Raw genomic sequence first — 18,251 nt, 5'->3', positions numbered from 1 at the left:
GGTGGACTGACTGTTTTATCAGTAGGTAATGTCCTCTCTGACTCTGGTAATTTCCTTTGCTTCAAAGTTTACTTTATCTGAGATTAATGAAGCCACTTCTGCTTTCTCTTGATTAATGTTTAGGATATCTTTTTCCATTCTTTTACTTTCAACCTGCATATATTATTACATTCAAAGTGAGTTTCTTGTTGACAACATACAGTTGGATCATGTTCTTTTACCTTTCAGCTAATTTTTATCTTTTAATTGACGAACAAAGACCATTTATATTTAATATAGTTAACTGACCTGTTAGGGATTACTTCAGCCATTTTGTTTTCTTGTTTTATATTTGTTTCCTTTGTTTATCTTTCTTCTGTTTTCTTTTTTGTGCCTTCCTGTGAGCTTCTTGAACACATTTTGAAATTCTATTTTTATTTATCCATAGTGTTTTTTAGCGTATCTCTTCATATAGTTTTTTTTAGTGGTTGTTCTAACTATTACAATGCATATACATAACTTACCATAGTCTGTTAGTGTTGACATTTTACCAGTTTGAGTAAAGTGTAGAAATGTTACTTTCCGTCCAGTCTATTTCTTCTCTCCTGTTTATATTTCACTTAAATATTTTCACCATACACATTGAGAGCCAATGAGACAATATTATAGTTTTTTTACATCAACTAATGAAAGATAATTTAGAAAAATCAAGAAAAGAAGGGAAGTTTATTAATACTCTTTCCATTGTGCTTTCCTCTTCCCTGGCATTCCAAGATTCCTTTTTTTTTTTTTCCATTTCAATAACTTTCTTTAGTCATTGCTTAGGGTAGTTCTGCTGGTAGCAGTTTGCTTAGTTTTCCTTCCTCTGAGAATGCCTTGCTTTCTCTTGTTATTTCTGAATGATATTTTCTCTGGATATAGAATTCTGGGTTGATGTTTCTCTTTCACCACTTGAAAATGTTGTGCCACATCCCCTGGTTTCCATGGTTCCCGATTAGAAATCTGCTGTCACTTACATTGTTTTTCCCTTATAGGTAAGATTTAATTCCTCTGTCACTGTTTTCATGCCTTTTTTCTCTGTCATTAGTTTTTAGAAATTTGATTCTGATTATTATTATGTGTCCTTGCATGGATTTGGGTTTTTTTCCTGTCTGAGGTTTGCTTAGCTTCTTACTTAGCTTCTTGGTTTATGTCTTTTGCCAAATTTGGAAGATTTTTGGTTATAATTTCTTCAAATACTTTTTCAGCCCCATATTATTTCTCTTCTTTTTCTATGAATCCAGTGATACTAATATTAAATCTTTTTTATGGTTCCAAAGTACAGGATATGTCCATCTTGGTAAAGTGAGGCTCATTTATTTATGGGTCTATTTTCTCTCTTTTGTTCATACTGGGTAATGTCTATTGTTCTGTCTTCAAGTTCAGTTATTCTTTTCTCTGTTCTTTCCACTCTGCTATTGAGTCCCTATCCATTGCATTTATTTGTTTATAGTATTTTTCAATTCTAAAATTTTCATTTCATTCTTCATATCTTCTATTGCTTTGCTATCACTTATTTCTTTGCTAAGGGTTTCTGGTTTTTTTCACTTGTTTCAAGTATGTTCATAATTGCTTGTTGAGCATTTTTCCTTTGACTGCTTTGAAATGCCTATCAGACAATTAAAAATATTTGTGTCATTTCAAAGTTGGCATCTGTTGATTGTCTTTTCACATTCAAGCTGAGACGTTCTTGGTTCTTGGCATGACGTATTTTTTATTTTATTCTGGACATTTGGGGTATTATGTGGGTCTTATTTAAATCTATTTTAGCAAGCCTCCCTTGGCACTATACCAGTAAGAAGATGAGAAACCACTTTGTTGCTGTCAGGTGGGAGATAGAAGTTCAAATTCCTCCATGTGGCCTCTGTTGACAACCCGGAGGTGTGCTCTTCATTAACTGCTAGGCTAGAGTTGGAGTTCATGCTCCCCACCAGGCCTCCATTGATTTACTCTGGCTGGGAGGGAAGGAACTCCTTGTTACTATTTCCCAGAACCCTTCACTTATTCATCCTGGCTGGGAGAGACAGGAATACCTAATTGATGCTCCACAGATAACTCATTATTACTGGGTGGAAGTGGGAATCCAAACTCCCCATGTTATCTACAATAACACTTGCATGTAGGGAGTGGGGACATGTGTTACTGCTAAGGGGGGATGAAAATCAAGGTTCCTACTCAGCCAGTGGATGATGAAGAAGTGCCTTGTTACAGATAAGCACTAGTGAAGGTCTAAGCAGCCCATTCTGCTTTTACTTGTGGGCATGAAGTTGGGGCCACAGTTTATTCTGTAGGGTTTAGCAGGAGTAGGCTTGTTATTGTCTAAAGTTTTCTGCTGTGCTGGGCTTCCCCTTTCCTGATCCTTTGATTAGAAAGAGCAGGCTTTTTGTGGACTTTGTCTTGTTATTTCCTTACTGTCATTTCTGGGTTTCTAGCTTCTCTAGCACCCAGTAGAGATTATGAGGCAAAAAGAAAATCCAGGGTGTCATTCCTCAGGTCCTGAGGTACCTACCTGGTCTGCCCTCTTCTCCACATCTTTCAGTATTCTTATGTTTGGTTTTAATTTTTTTAATTAAAAAAAAATTTTAGAGACATGGTCTCACTCTGTCACCCAGACTGGAATCCAGTGGCATGATCATAGCTCACTGCAGCCTCTGAACTGTGCTCAAGACATCCTCTGGCCTCAGCCTCCCACATAGCTACAACTACAGGCATGCTACTGTGCTTGACTAATTCTTTTTTGTTTTTTGTAGAGACAGGGTCTCACTTTGTTGCCCAGCCTCGTCTCGAACTCCTGGACTCAAGCAATCCTCCCACCTTGGCCTCCCAGTGTGCTGGGATTATAGGTGTTAGCCACCTTGCCCTGCCTATGTTTGTTTTATATATAATGCACAGGATTTAGCTCTACTTAGTAGGAGGAATCTGGAAAAATGAGTCCACTGAATTTTTACCTGAAACCAGAGAACTATGTAATTTAGTCATCTGTAGGACAGGACATCGTTTTCTAAATATCTTCATATAGGAACCACCAGAGACTGAGAGTGCAAAAGATTTGTTTGGTGGTAGACTTACTTCTGACATGATTGCAGAACGACGAGGACATTCCAACTTCATGCAAATGCAAGAACTAAATTGGACTTCATCATCCATTAGGTACAATCATTTTATTATATGCCTTTCTACATTATAATTACATTATGTAATTATTATTTTTCTGAAGCTTATACATTTATACATCTTATCTAAATATAATCAATAATTCATAAAATTATCTACTCTACTGAAAAGATTCATGCTAAGTAATGAGCATTTTTTGAGATGGGGTCTCAAAAAATGGCTCACTGCAGCTTCAACCTTGCAGGCTCAATCGATCCTCCTACTATAGGCATGAGCCACCAAGCATGGCTAATTTTCTTTGTATTTTTTGTGGAGACAGCATGTATGCCATGTTGCCAGGCTGGTCTCCAATCATGGGCTCAAGTGGTTCACCTGCCTCAGTCTCCCAAAGTGCTGGGATTTCAGGTGTGAGCCACTGTGCCCAGCCTAAAATTAAAAATTCCTTTGTATGGCATAAAAGACTGTCTATTATCTGTCCATTATTATCTCTTGTAGTCCTTTTCTTTACTGCCCATGACACTTCACACTTCAGAAATTCTGAAATATTCTAGTTACTGAATCTCAATCATAAGATGTTCTTTCATGTTTGTTTCTGCCTTTGTTTTTCCTGTTGTACTGCCTGGAACTCTTTTCTGCTAATTTGCTCAGCAAATACCTATAAATCCTCCGAATATCATCTCAAGACTTTCTCCTCCATGCTGTCATCCTTGACTTTTTAAAATAGATTTTATTTCCCTGAAATGCCATTACATTGGTATGATAGAGATGCTAACTCTATCATAGCAATTCTCCTCTTTATTTTCATTTTTCTGGCTCCCACTTCTTGGGGGCTGAAACATTTCTTTCATCTTTCTTGTAACCTTTCCAAACACATTCACTGCACTTAGGAAATACCAATGAAAATATGTTGAATGAATGAATGACTTATTAATGGGTAAAAGTATGTCATAATTGTAACTTCAAGTTTAGGATTTATTTAGAGAACTGGTTAGGGAAAGGGATGTAGTTTTATGCTCTTCTCTGTCATGGCTCAAATGAAGATATAGCTATAGACTGGGAATCAAGCATTCTGTTTAATTACCAAAATGTTCACACAGGGAGGAATGCCATAAAAGTTTCCAGAAGATTCCACAGAAACTCTATTTTCAAAGACCTTACCTGCTTTTCCTTTCCTTTCCCATCTCTAACCACTTCCTGGTATTTCAGAAATCACCTACTTCATATATATCATCTGAAGTTTATAACCTGAAAAGCTTATGATTTACAATATCAACTTCACTATGATTTCATGAACATATATGTGAATTTATAAAGAAAGTGGAAATGTCTCTTTTACAAGTTTCTTCTATAATAGTGCTATGTTTATATGGTAATAGATGTGTGTTTTTGAAAGCAACCAAATTCTACGTCGCTTTCTTGCATATGTACCCAACAAAAATGTACATTCAGCTGATCATTTAACCAATTCATTTTACATTAAACTAATTATTTTTATACTTGTCAGGTGAGACTTTTTAAATGTCTTGGTGGCTGTATGCGAAGAAACTCACCTTTTCCTATATTTTCCTGTCCTATTAAAATAATAACTGCATTTACTTTGTCTAAATTCAGAACAGTGGATTTGATTCCAGTCGACCAATTTAGAAATGTGTGTAATGTGAATCTACAGAACAATAATCTTACCTCATTCAGTGGCTTAATCTATCTACCTAATGTGAAGGTGAGTCATTCACAAATTTTTCTTTCTTTCAAGGTTTCCAATGCAAGTTATTCTTTACTTTGGATTAAATGGTATTTCCATGTTATTAAAGTAGATAAATTATTCCTAAATTTTCTTTGGGGTTTTTTTGTTTGTTTTTTACTAAGCAAGAAAAAACTATTACCTTCCAAAGTTATTTTGATTTGACCTCAGTTTTATGTGATTGTCACATATTTAGTAAATTTCCCTCTGTAGTCAGAGATGGGATTGAAGGCAGATATGGAAAGAAGCTTCAAGGTTCTTTAAATGGCCTTATTGCCTCCTTTATTATTTACTTGACTCAGCCACTTACTAAGGCCTTTTAAACACAGGTAAATAGCTGTCTCTTCGGCTAAAAGTTATTTCATCCTTGTCAGGTTTGGAGAAATCAGCAGAACAGATTGAGAAAGTTGAGGAGCTTTCTAGGGTCTCCATGTGAAGTACTGTAATTTCCCAGAATGTCAGATTAAAAACACATTCAAAACTAAATCTAGATTATTTAGGATATAAACATTTGTTGTTTTAGCACTAATATATTATTAAATTATGTGGTATATTCCAAGTTTTATCCATACAATTTTTAATAATTTCTAGGATTTCTGATTAATAAGATATTCTTTCTGTAGGTCTTATGCCTAAACTATAATCATATTGAATCAATCATGCCCAGACTAAAGCCTCAGACTCACTTAACCAATAGACAACTACTGTATCAGAAAGTGCCTTCAAGTGGCTATGGACAGCAAGGAATTTCAAAAACAAACAGGTAGTATTCTTTATTTTTATGATTATAACTAATTTAGGCTCGGAATTTTAAAAGCAGTTAATCACATTAATGATAGAAGTAACACATTCCAGTACATAACATTTACCTTATTGTAATACCTATTTTATTTAATAGCTACATGCCAAAAATAAACTTCATAATAAAAAGGTACTCAAAATATTTCTCTCACTGTTTATTCCCTGCCTTCTCCATTTCAAACCTATATTGTGAATAAAGGGAAAAAAACAAAAAACAAACAAAAGGCCTTGTACTGCATGTTTGATGATGTTGGGTTTCTTTTTAAAAAATTGAGGTACAATTCATATACCATAAAACTCACCCTGTGTGTACAATTTAGCAATTTTTAGTTTATTCATCATAAACATTTTTATCAACTCACAAAGGAACCCTATACACAGTAGCATGGACATGAGTTTTTTCTTGGCATTTGTTTTGCTTTTATTTCTAAATCATTTATCTGGTCACTTAATGACTCAACACCAATGGAATAGATACTTTATGCAAAAAATGAGGACAAACCTACCTCCTTACACATTTTTGATAGAACATATATATAATCATATATAATACTTGTCATATATATGATATATATATTTTATAATGTGTATCTCCAAATCAGAATACTTTCACTCCAGTTTTCCCAATAAAGAACATTCCTTGTGCTTTTTATTACCTCTATCAAAGTATAATTTTCTTGCAACAAAATTCACCAATTTAAGTGTAAAGTTTAATGAATTTTGACAAATGTATTCAATCATAAAACCTCTACCGGTCAGGACGTCGAGACCATCCTGGCTAACATGGTGAAACCCCGTCTCTACTAAAAATACAAAAGGCGAGCGCCTGTAGTCCCAGCTACGCAGGAGGCTGAGGCAGGAGAATGGCGTGAACCCCGGGGGGCGGAGCCTGCAGTGAGCCGAGGTTGGGCCACCGCACTCCAGCCTGGGTGAAAGAGCGAGACTCCTTCTGAAAAAAAAAAAAAACCTCTACCACAATCAAAATACAAAATATTCCCATTCCAAAAAGTTCCATTGTAATCCCTCCCCCGACACCCTGGCACCTCGCAACAACCACTAATCTGCTTTCTCGCTATAATTTTGCCTTTTTCCAGAATTTCATATAATTGGAATTATGTAGTAAGTAGTTTTTGTGTCTGGCTCCTTTTACTTAGCATAATGCTTTTGAGAGTCATTCATTTTGTTCCAAGTGTCAGTAATTTATTTCATTTTACTGCCGAATAGTATTCTATTATATGTATTATATGACAAGTTATTTATGCATTTATCATTGATGAACATTTTGGTTGTTCCTAATTTTAGGCTATTATGATTAAAGCTACTATGAACATTTCATTTATATACATACTTTTTTGGATCCTATTCATATTTGAATTTTCAAATAGTTTTATTGAAGTGGCAGTTTATGTATCATGTTTATTTATATTAAGTGTATAATTCAATAATTTTACTAAATTTATAGGGTTGTATAATCATGACTGCAATATAATTTTATAACATTTTCTATCTCACCAAAAAGATCCTTCATGTCCATTTACAGTCAACTTCCTTTCCCACCTCTAGTCCCAAACAACCTCTAATCTGTTTTCTAGAATTTTCTAGACATTGCATATAAATGGAACTATAAAATAGATGGTCTTTTGCCTCTGGCTACTTACACTCAGCCTGTATTATTAACAAAAAAAAATCAGTTAATGTTCAAGGTTCATTCACATTATGGCATGTGTTAGTAGTTCACTCCTTTTTATTGCTGAATATATTGGCCATTTCACTGTATGGATATGACTGTATGGATATGTTACATAATGTTTATTCATCAGTTGATGGAAATTTGGATTGTTTCTATTTTTTGGCTGGTTTGAATATTTTGGGTAGATACCTATGAGTGGAATGGTTGGGTCATATAGTAACTTAACATTTAGCTATTTAAGAAACCGCCAAACTGTTTTCCAAAATGGTTGCACCATTTTTCATTATCACCAGTAGCATATGAAGATTCTAATTCCTGCACATCTTTGCCAATGTTTGTTATTGCCTAACTTTTATAGTATAGCCATTCTAATACATTTGAAGTGGTATCTCATTGTGGTTTTAATTTGCATTTTCCTAATGATGAATAGTGTTGAGCAGTTTTTCATATGCTTATTAATCCTTCATATATCTTCTTTGGTAAAATCTCTATTCGAATCTAAAACCTAAAAAACCTAATTGTTTAATTAGGTTGCTTGGCTTTTCATTATTAAGTGTCTTTATACTGGGGGTAAGCCCTTTATTAAATAAATGATTTACAGATATTGTCTCTCAATCCGTGGCTTCTCTTTTCATTTTCTTAAATGATGTCTTTGAAGAAATTTTAATTTTGATAAAGTCTAATTTATGAACTTTTCTCTTACAGATTGCAATTTAGGTGTTATATGTAATAATTCTTTGCCTAACCTAAAGTCACAAAGATGTTCTCTTGTTTTCTTTAAAAAGTTTTATGTTTTCACTCTTACATCGAGTCCTGTGGTCTATTTTGAGTTAATGTTTGTGTATGTTGTGAGGTAGGAGTGAAGTCTAAATCTATTTTTGTATGTGGATATTCAGTTGAGCACCATTTCTGTAGAACACTCTCCTTTCCTCTATTGAATTGTTTTGGCACCTTTGCTAAAAATCAGTTAAGCATAAATGTAAGAGTTTATTTCTGTACTCAGTTGTTCCATTGATCTGTATGTCTGTGCTTTCGTGCCAGTACTAGACTGGTTTGATTACTGTGGTTTTATAAAAAATTTTAAAATCAGTGATTTAAGCTCTCCAACTTTGTTCTTTTAAAAGATTGTTTTGAATATTCTAGATTCTTTGCGTTTCTTTATAAATTTTAGGATAAGATGGTTATTCACAGTGAGTGGGGGGGATGTCTTCTGGGCTTTTGATAGAGATTGTATTAAATGAATCTATTGATCAATTTGGGAGAATTGCCATTTTAGTAATATGGAATCTTCTAATCCATACACATGGAATATTTCTCTATTTATTTAGATCTTTGTTAATTTCTCTCAGTAATGTTTTGTAGTTCTCTGTGTACAGATTTTCCACTTTTTATTAAATTTATGCTGAAGTATTTTATTCATTTTTATACTTTGTGAAAAGAATTTTTGCTTAATTTCATTTTCAGATTATTTATTGCTAGTAGGTAGAAAATTCAGTTGATTTTTGTACATTAATCTTTTATCCTGTGACCTTGCTAAACTCCTTTATTTCTTCAAGTAGCTTTTTGGTGGATCTTTTAGGATTTTCTAAATACAGGATCATGTCATCTGAAAATAAAGACAGTTTTATTTATTCCTTTCCAATCTGGATGCATTTTTTTTTTTGCCTGATTGCATTTTCTATTGCTTTTCATTGTAATACCTTATTTACTTCTTTATTCTAGACCATTCTTTTTAAAGAATAAGTATTATTATATAAAATATAAACAGACTATTATAGCTTAATTCTGATATATTAATAAATTTATATTTTCTTAACTTCAGTTTATAGTAAACACATACTGAACTTTTTATAATATAGCTGGTTTGAAGTTAAGTTTATGGCCTCAAATTAACCTATGTGTTTCAGAGATATAATGAGCAGTGAAAATTTGCCTCCAATAATGCACAGTTTAGAAGTTCTTCATCTGGGCTACAATGGAATTTGTAATTTGATCCAGCTACAACTTAACAGACTAAGAAATTTAAAATTCCTCTTTCTACAGGGTGAGTAGAAATATTGTTATTGTATGTCTTTATTTTTAAAAACTGATTTTATCATCATTCTGTTTTGATAAGCAAATATAAGCATCAGTATTTACTCAAACAGATTCATGGACAAAAATATTTTAGTAATCACAAATGGATTTTTCTTGGTTACTTACATATTTTTAGAAAACATTTTTAAAGGTCAATGCAGTATTCTGAGAATATATATAGTATTACATCATAATTTACGTGTATATCGTATTCAACTTAAAAAATAATTAAAAAAAACCAGTGGATAATTCACAAGTATTTATTAAACCCAGAACTGCGGTAAGTACTATGAAAGATATGGAAGTGGCCGGGCGCGGTGGCTCACGCTTGTAATCCCAGCACTTTGGGAGGCCAAGGCGGGCGGATCACGAGATCAGGAGATCGAGACCACGGTGAAACCCCGTCTCTACTAAAAATACAAAAAAATTAGCCGGGCATGGTGGCGGGCGCTTGTAGTCCCAGCTACTCGGGAGGCTGAGGCAGGAGAATGGCGTGAACCCGGGAGGCAGAGCTTGCAGTGAGCCAAGATCGCGCCACTGCACTCCAGCCTGAGTGACAGAGCGAGACTCCATCTCAAAAAAAAAAAAAAAAAGAAAGAAAGATATGGAAGTACTATGTTATTATAATTATGTATCATTGAAATCCTTGATCTAAGTAGCTTAAGATCTATCTGTGGAGATGTACTGAGACAAAGACGAATTAAGTTCAGACTATGTATTACTAAGTTAAGTGCAATAGAAGTTCAGAGAAAAGAGAAATTAAAAGATTAGCTTGTCGACATGTATAGAACTCTTTAAAGGAGTGATAGAATCTAGATTGAAGGTGAGCATTACTGAGTGCTTTGCAAGAAGGGGGAGGAGGAAAAGAGTGACAGGACATGACTGTGGTGTCTATGGGCCAATACTTGAAAAGGGAACAACCTGATGAGAACAAAGAATTTGCACTTTTCTAAGAGAGTTATAAATCCTGTAAACATGATCATTTGATAAATAATCCTCATTTCAATATATGAGATCATTTTATTTAGTTTTTATTTAAATAAGCCTCATTACTTTACAGTAATTTTTTTATTATACTCCAAGTTCTGGGATATATGTGCAGAATGTGCAGGTTTGTTACATAGGTATACATGTGCCATGGTGGTTTGCTGCACCCAACAACCCATCATCTACATTACATATTCCTCCTAATGCTTTCCCTTCCCTTGTCCCCCGACTCCCTGACAGGCTCCAGTGTGTGATGTTCCCCTCCCTGTGTCCATGTGTTCTCATTGTTCAACTCCCATTTATGAGTGAGAACATGCAGTGTTTGGTTTTCTGTTCCTGTGTTAGTTTGCTGAGAACGATGGTTTCCAGCTTCATCCATGTCCCTACAAAGGACATGAACTCATTCTTTTTTATGACTGCATAGTATTTCATGGTGTATATGTGCCACATTTTCTTTATCCAGTCTAAGATCGATGGGCATTTGGGTTGGTTCCAAGTCTTTGCTATTGTGAATACTGCTGCAATAAACATATGTGTGCATGTGTCTTTATAGTAGAATGATTTATAATCCTTTGGGTATACACCCAGTAACAGGGTTGCTGGGTCAAACGGTATTTCTGGTTCTAGATCCTTGAGGAATTGTCACACTGTCTTCCACAATGTTTGAACTAATTTACACTCCTAGCAACAATTAGTAATTTTTTAATTTTGTGGAATAGTGAAAAATTTAGGTTGAAAATATACAGCCAGGACCAAAGTAGGGAAAGCCTAGCAGAGAAATTTGTACAGGATGTAGTCAACAATAGGTAGGAGCTTGAAACTTTTAGAAAAGTAGCATGAGAAAAACACAGGGCTTGGGACATTAGTCTAACAATAATTTTTAATGGCATAGGAGAAAGGCAGGTATATCCATCAGTGGGACATGTGGGGAGACATTGAGGTAGTTGATCTGAGTATAGTAACTTCTCAAAGACAGGTTTTCCAGACCATATTTTTAAAAATTTGAATGCATCTATCAAAAGCACTTGTGATTTGGATCAAGAACCTGGAGACTTGGCCTTAAAAAGAAGAAATTCAGCACAATGACAGATCTTTTTTAAAAAAAAAATTATTTTAGATTCAAGGGGTACATGTGTATGTTTGTTAACATGGTATTATGTACTGGTGGGAATTGGGCTGCTAGTGTACCCATTGCCTGAATAGTGAATATAGCATCCAATAGGTAATTTTTCAACCCTCACCCCCCTTCCATTCTCCCCTTTTGCAGTGTACTTATTGTTGGAGTGTACTTACTGTGTACGTATTGCTTAGCTCCCACGTGTAGGTAAGAACATGCAGTATTTGATTTTCTGTTTCTGAGTTAGTTCACTGAGGATAATGGCCTCCAGCTCCATCCAGGCTGCTGTAGAGGGCATGATTTCATTCTTTTTTTATGGCTGTGACAGATTGTTTTTTGTTTTTGTGTTTTTTCAGTTTGTTTTTTGTTTTTATTTTTTATTTTATTATTTATTATTTTTTGAGAAAGGGTCTCTCTCTATCACCCAGGCTGGAGTGCATTGACACAATCATAGCTCACCGCAGCCTCAACCTCTGGAGCCCAAGTGATCCTCCCACCTCAGCCTCCTGAGTAGCTGGGACTATAGGCTTGTGCCACCATGCCTGGCTAATTTTTCAATTTTTCTTTTTTTTTCTTTTTTTTTCTTTTTTTTTTTTTTTGTAGATACAGGGTCTCAATTTGTTGCCCAGGCTGGTCTCAAACTCCTGGCCTTAAGAGATCCTTTCACCTCAGCCTCCCAAAATGGTGGGATTACAGGCGTGAGCCACCACTCCCTGCCCAGATATTTTAAAAGATACACTGACATACAAAAAAGCAGTCAACCTAACCCTGGAAGGTCTATTTCAATCTAATAATGTAAGGGAGGAGTGTGTTCTGATGCCATGGCTAGCATGGCAAATTAGAGTAGGGCAGCCTTATTCAGGAAGTGAGGCAGTTTACTCTGACAATAACAGCTGCCATTTATGGAGTCACTGGGCAAGGTGTTTGTCTACATAGATTGTCATATTTAATCTTCACAGCAACTCTACATGGTAAGGATTGTTACATATATTTTACAAAAAAAAAAAAAGAAAGTGACATTCAGTGTGGTTTAATAATTTGCCAAGTTTGCACCAGGTGTGTTATGGTACAAAGTCAAACCTAGATCTATCTACCTCCAAAGCACAAGCAGTTTCTATCCAGCTTGAATGACATAATAAGGGCATAGACTAGAGTGCTGGCAGTGGGAGTCGTAAGAGGTGAGTCCAAAAGGCAGTTTAAAAGGAATAAATATTAGGACTTAGTGGCTAAATAGATGTAAAATAAAGAGAAAAACTGTCCCAGATGTTTTTATAATTTCATTGGGAGATTGGGCAAGAGGAGGTACTAAAGCTAGTCATTGGGAAATGTTGCTCATTTGGGAGTAGAGAAAGATCAGTTTGTGTTGTAACAATTTTGATGCATTAAAAATAGAAACTTTTTCTAGCAATAGTGCTGGACCACAAGTCAGGACTAGAGATACATTATTTTAGAATGATCAAAATGGAAGTGACAGGTGAAGTCATAAATGTATGTGCTTACTTAGAAAGTAAGCACACAGAAAGATGAATGAAAGGCTGAAAAGAGCTTTGAAGACATTCTACCCCTTTCTCTATATCCTTGTCAGCATTTATTATTGCCTGTCTTTTGGATAAAAGCCATTTTAACTGGGGTGAGATGATATCTCATTTGTATTTCCCTTATGATTAGTAATGCTGAGCATTTTTCCATATACCTGTTGACCATTTGTATTTCTTCTTTTGAGAAATGTCTATGCAGACCTTTTTCCTGTTGAGTTGTTTTGGCTCCTTATATATTCTGGTTATTAATCCCTTGTCAGATGGGTAGTTTACAAATACTTTCTCCCATTCTGTAAGCTATCTCTTCACTTCGTTTATTGTTTCCTTTGCTGTTCAGGAGCTTTTTAGCTTGATGCAATCCCATTTGTCCATTTTTGCTTGGTTGCCTGTGCTTTTGAGGTATTACACAAGAAATCTTTGCCAAGTCCATTTTGATTTGATTTTTGTATATGATGAGAGATAGGGGTCAAGTTTCATTTCTTCTGCATATGGATATCCAGTTTTCCACCCACCATTTATTGAAGAGACTGTCTTCTACCCAGTGTGTGTTCTTAGCACCTTTGTTAAAAATGAGTTGACCATAAATGTGTGGATTTATTTCTGGGTTCTCTATTCTGTTCCCTTGGTCTATGTGTCTGTCTTTATGCCGGTTCTTAAGAGGACACTAGCCATATTAAATTAACACTCATCCCAATGACCTCATTTTAACCTTAATTATCTTTTTAAAGACCCTGTCTACAAATACAGTCACATTTTGAGGTACTGGAGGTTAGGATTTTCACATATGAATTGGAGGGGGACACAATTCAGCACATAATAATCAAGGAGAATGAATATTGACTGAAACGTAGTATGGCATATTAGAAAGATAATTGAGCTTAAAATGTAAAAGGTCTAAGTTAGGCCTGATATTGCCATTTTTATGTCTTTGAGAAAGCCACTTAATTTCTCTGACCCTCAATTTTCTGATTAGAAAAAAGAGATAAAATATTTCCCCTGTAGTATTTTGAGACTCTAATAGAAAATACTGTACATATAACAGCATTTTGTAAATTGAAGAGTCTTCATATAAGTTATCATTAATATTTATATAGCTATTGATAGCTACAACAGAGAGAAATCATAGGCTATAAATAAGATTTAGAGTTTTGAAGAATTAAATGAACTCTGATGTGTTTAATATGATTGCAGTGCAAAAATATGAGAAACAACAGCATAATTAACGTGTATTCTTCTAACATAATACAACAAATTAGTCTATTTTAAGAAATAATTAAATATACTATTGTAATATCTATTAGAGTACTAATATACTCAGGAAGCATATCTTTTGCAGCAGTTTTCTATATCTACTTTTGTCAATACCAACTATTTAACACTTAATTACCAAATAGACATATTAGATCAGTTCAGTACATTGTGTACATCACATCCTGATCTTTCAAATTCACAAATGAGAAATTTTAGCAAATATTATTTTATGATGATGCTACCTTCCTGTAAATTACATTTCAATTTCTCTTTGGAAATAAGTTTCTTGAATCCTTTACTTCTTTTGACAAATCATCTGATTAAAAAATATTTAAATGTAACTAGATATCCTTTACTTCAGGAAGTTTGGGCTCACTTGATATATCATGACTTATCTCTTTTTAGGTAATGAAATCAGCCAACTTGAAGGGCTTGACAACTTAGTAGTCCTTCAGGAATTGGTAGTGGACCATAACCGCATCCGATCATTTAATGACAGTGCTTTTGCCAAACCAAGTTCTTTATTGGCACTTCACTTGGAGGAAAACAGACTACGAGAACTGGGCAAATTACAATCTTTGGTAAAACTAGAGAAACTCTTCCTAGGATATAATAAAATCCAGGTAACATTTTTTTTTTATTATGGGATTTACAAGCTTTAGTTTCTCTGAGTTCTGAACATAAAGCTTCCAAACACACCAGTGAAAATGTTGCTAGTATGTTATTTATCACTTATATACCATCTATATTTCAAGTCATAGAAATAGTCTGTGATGCAGAAATATCCACCCTACTTCTAGACTTAAGAACTGGACAAAGCAACATGCACAAGCTCATTAACAAAGATTAGTTCTACATGTTCTAAGGCTCTTCTGATCAGTTCTCTCTGAGAGTTCTCATTTGTTCCTTGACTGCTCTTGGTCCAGGTTGTTTCTGAATCTCGATTCTGGACTTCCTTTGGCCCCTTAAACTTGTCATATGTACTTGTTCTACCCAGCATTTGAATCAACTCCTGATAATGGACTTTGACTTGGCTTTAATATTATATCTCTCCCCACTCAAGGCTTCCTTAGATAGGATCCTGGCTTAGTTTTACCTGCTCAGAATTTAACCTGTTACTTTTAGGTCACTGCCCCAGCTGAACTGCTCAGACTCTCTCCTGAGATAGCATACAGATAAGAGTTGAAGACATAACCTTATACAGCCCTCACATTTCTCTTAGCATTTCTGTGGTGGTCTGTTAGCTCTCCTTTTACCAACTTTTCTACTTCTGTCGGTACCTCTAAGATAGCCTCAAAAACAGACTGAACTCTGGACTACCCGCCAAGGGCAGAGACCAAGTCTATCTTGTCCACATTTCTATCAGTATATAGCATAGTACCCGGTACATAATAGATACTCCATAAATGTTTGTTTGTGGCTCTACTTGCTATAGAGTTCAGGAAGCCTTTTCTGGGGGAGATTTTTTAAAAGCCCTGGACAAGGTTAGAAGGAAATCATGAGCCATGCCCCTTTCTACAAAGCAATTAGGGAATGCATATACAGATAAAAATAGTATACAACTAATTTATACAGATTCAAACATTCATCTGAGAAAAGCCTGCCAAAACTGGGGATGATTCTTCCTAAGATTTATCCAGAAGAAATCTAAATTAGGAAAATTGCCCTTGTATGGAGATCTTTCCAGTGATAGCAACTGAGCTACAAAAAAGACTGTCAAATCAGACTTAACACTCATCAGAGATCTTACCTGCTATCAAGCTTTATAAATAATTTCAAGGACACACAGGGCCCAGGACAAGCCTAGTGCCTTCTCAGGCCCTTCCTCCCCACATCACACACACCACCGAGCTTAGAATAAAATGTGAGGTCTTCAAGTGGGATTCCATGAGGTGATCTTATATAGTAGGGGAATGTTTCATTTATGAAACATCTCCATTTTAAACTTAAAATTATGTGACATTTTATAGGGATCCATGCCTTATAATTCTATAGATTCTAGGTTTATTTATTATAGGCCGTCCTTAACCAAGAAGATCTGCTAAGAGAATATCATAAATGCGGACCTTCTTCCTAGCAAGTATCATTGCTTTATTTGACAGGATGTCCAGTTACCAGATTAAACCTGGTAACATGCTTTTCCACAAGTGTTCCTGCCCCACCTCTCTACTCCTCTATCCCTCCTAAGCAAATGAATGGATAGAGATCAGCTGGTATAACAACTATACTTAGTCAAGCTAATTACTTTCAAAATCTAATATAGCTAAATGACAATTTACATATCATGAAAGATTCTACATATCATTGAATGAAGAAGTGAGCATTATTGATTATTTAGTGACCAGCCCTTCTTTGTTTATTTTTATCCTTGAAATGGTATTTTCCATTGAATTTAGATTGATCATTTTGCCATTAAGCTTATTCTAACCATTAATATTATAGTACCTTAATGTGACCATACATTTAGCTGAGGAAAAAATGAACTCAGAGGAATAGGAAGGTTATGTTGGAAATTCTGTTGAATTCTACTGAAAACATATTGTCTTCAAACTTCTGAACTCTCACTTCAAATTTGATTTTTGAGAGAGATTCTGTCTCTAGATTCACACCAACATGGGCAGGCTGATACCAGCATTAATTTCAACAAAGGGACAATCAGATTGCAAACTTTGGGTTGATAAAGATTGATAAAGGGAGAAAGCCTAGAAAAATTAACCAAGGAACAATATTTCAAGTGAAGGTATATGCAGCCCCTCACTGACCTACTTTAACATCCTTCAGAAGCTGTATCCTTGATAAAATATAATACATACAATACCCTTGATTCTGGTGTGGTGCTTTTTACTTAGCCATCATGTCCAATAATGTAGATTTAGCAAATTGTTGTCTATAGTCTTGCTTCTAAAGGAAGAACCACAGAAACACAATAGAAAGATTCATTATTTAATTCACCTTGATAGTCCTGTTTGATCCCTGTGTGTAAATGAGTCCCCTACCTGGCATCCAGCTACTCTACTTGTAAACATATAATTAATCACCTGAAGCTGAAAATAACCCCAAGAATCGTCTATTGCTATTTCCTGTCCTCAGCGAAGTCCCCAATCCAGGCACAATTATTATTATGACTGCCTTAAGTACTTATGCTGACATTGTAACAGCCATTGGTATCCTGGTTAATGCTTAACAATTGGCTCTCCAAGAGAAAAAAAATCCCTAATTGGTAACATTTGCCAATTTCTGTGATATAATTTCTTCTGTCATAGCCAATTTCAGGCTAACACACCATCTCACAAAATTCCTAAAAATTTACCAATTGACTTTTTGTGAGCCAGTAGCAGCACACTACTGTAAAAAAAAAAATGCTGCATATTTAAAATGGGAAGCCATCAGCCCTTTCCCCATAATTATGGACATAATAGTTTCCCTGATGTCTCTTTAAAAGTTTATGCCATCATTATCTTCTACAAAGTTAATAGTCTATTTCCCATATTAACATTTTCTGTGAAAAACAGACATTTTGATTAGGAATATTTCACTAGTGACTACTGTTATGTTCGGTTTAATTTGAGAAAATAATGTAAGATTTTTCGCATGTCCATGATTACAGATCAGGCTTTGGTTCCACAGATAGAAACTGCTTGTGGGTAAAAATGCACAATATCTCTATAGATTTACAGATTTTTCAAAGCCCTCGTTTATGATATTTCCAAAATTAAAATAGTAAAGATCAGTCATTTTAAAAATCAAATTCACTTCCAAATGATCTAAAATAGGTCTAAATATTTTTACAGTTACTAGAAGAATTTGCTATATGTCCACCTGTAATTCCACAAAGGAATACAGGCATGTCAATAACTTTATTGTGTTACATGAACTAGCAACAACCTTAGGCTGAGCTTGTTGGCTAAAGTTTGTCAG

General features: G+C 34.8%; 1 protein-coding gene across 2 annotated transcripts in view; it reads left to right on the top strand.

Moving 5' to 3' along the window:
* Positions 1 to 18,251, top strand: part of LRRC9 (leucine rich repeat containing 9) — a 145,593-nt gene that overhangs the window by 92,837 nt on the left and 34,505 nt on the right. For both annotated transcript variants that reach the window (XM_055289184.1, XM_055289185.1), the window contains exons 24-28: positions 3,038 to 3,168; positions 4,744 to 4,852; positions 5,497 to 5,636; positions 9,272 to 9,408; positions 14,739 to 14,956. In XM_055289184.1, the coding sequence (XP_055145159.1) occupies positions 3,038 to 3,168; positions 4,744 to 4,852; positions 5,497 to 5,636; positions 9,272 to 9,408; positions 14,739 to 14,956 (735 nt within the window). The remainder of the gene's footprint in view (positions 1 to 3,037; positions 3,169 to 4,743; positions 4,853 to 5,496; positions 5,637 to 9,271; positions 9,409 to 14,738; positions 14,957 to 18,251) is intronic.

Source organism: Symphalangus syndactylus, chromosome 8 (genome assembly GCF_028878055.3).
Source record: "Symphalangus syndactylus isolate Jambi chromosome 8, NHGRI_mSymSyn1-v2.1_pri, whole genome shotgun sequence".
Lineage (NCBI taxonomy): Eukaryota > Metazoa > Chordata > Mammalia > Primates > Hylobatidae > Symphalangus > Symphalangus syndactylus.
The sequence above is the reverse complement of the archived record's forward strand: the minus strand, read 5'-3'. Positions and strand labels throughout refer to the sequence as shown.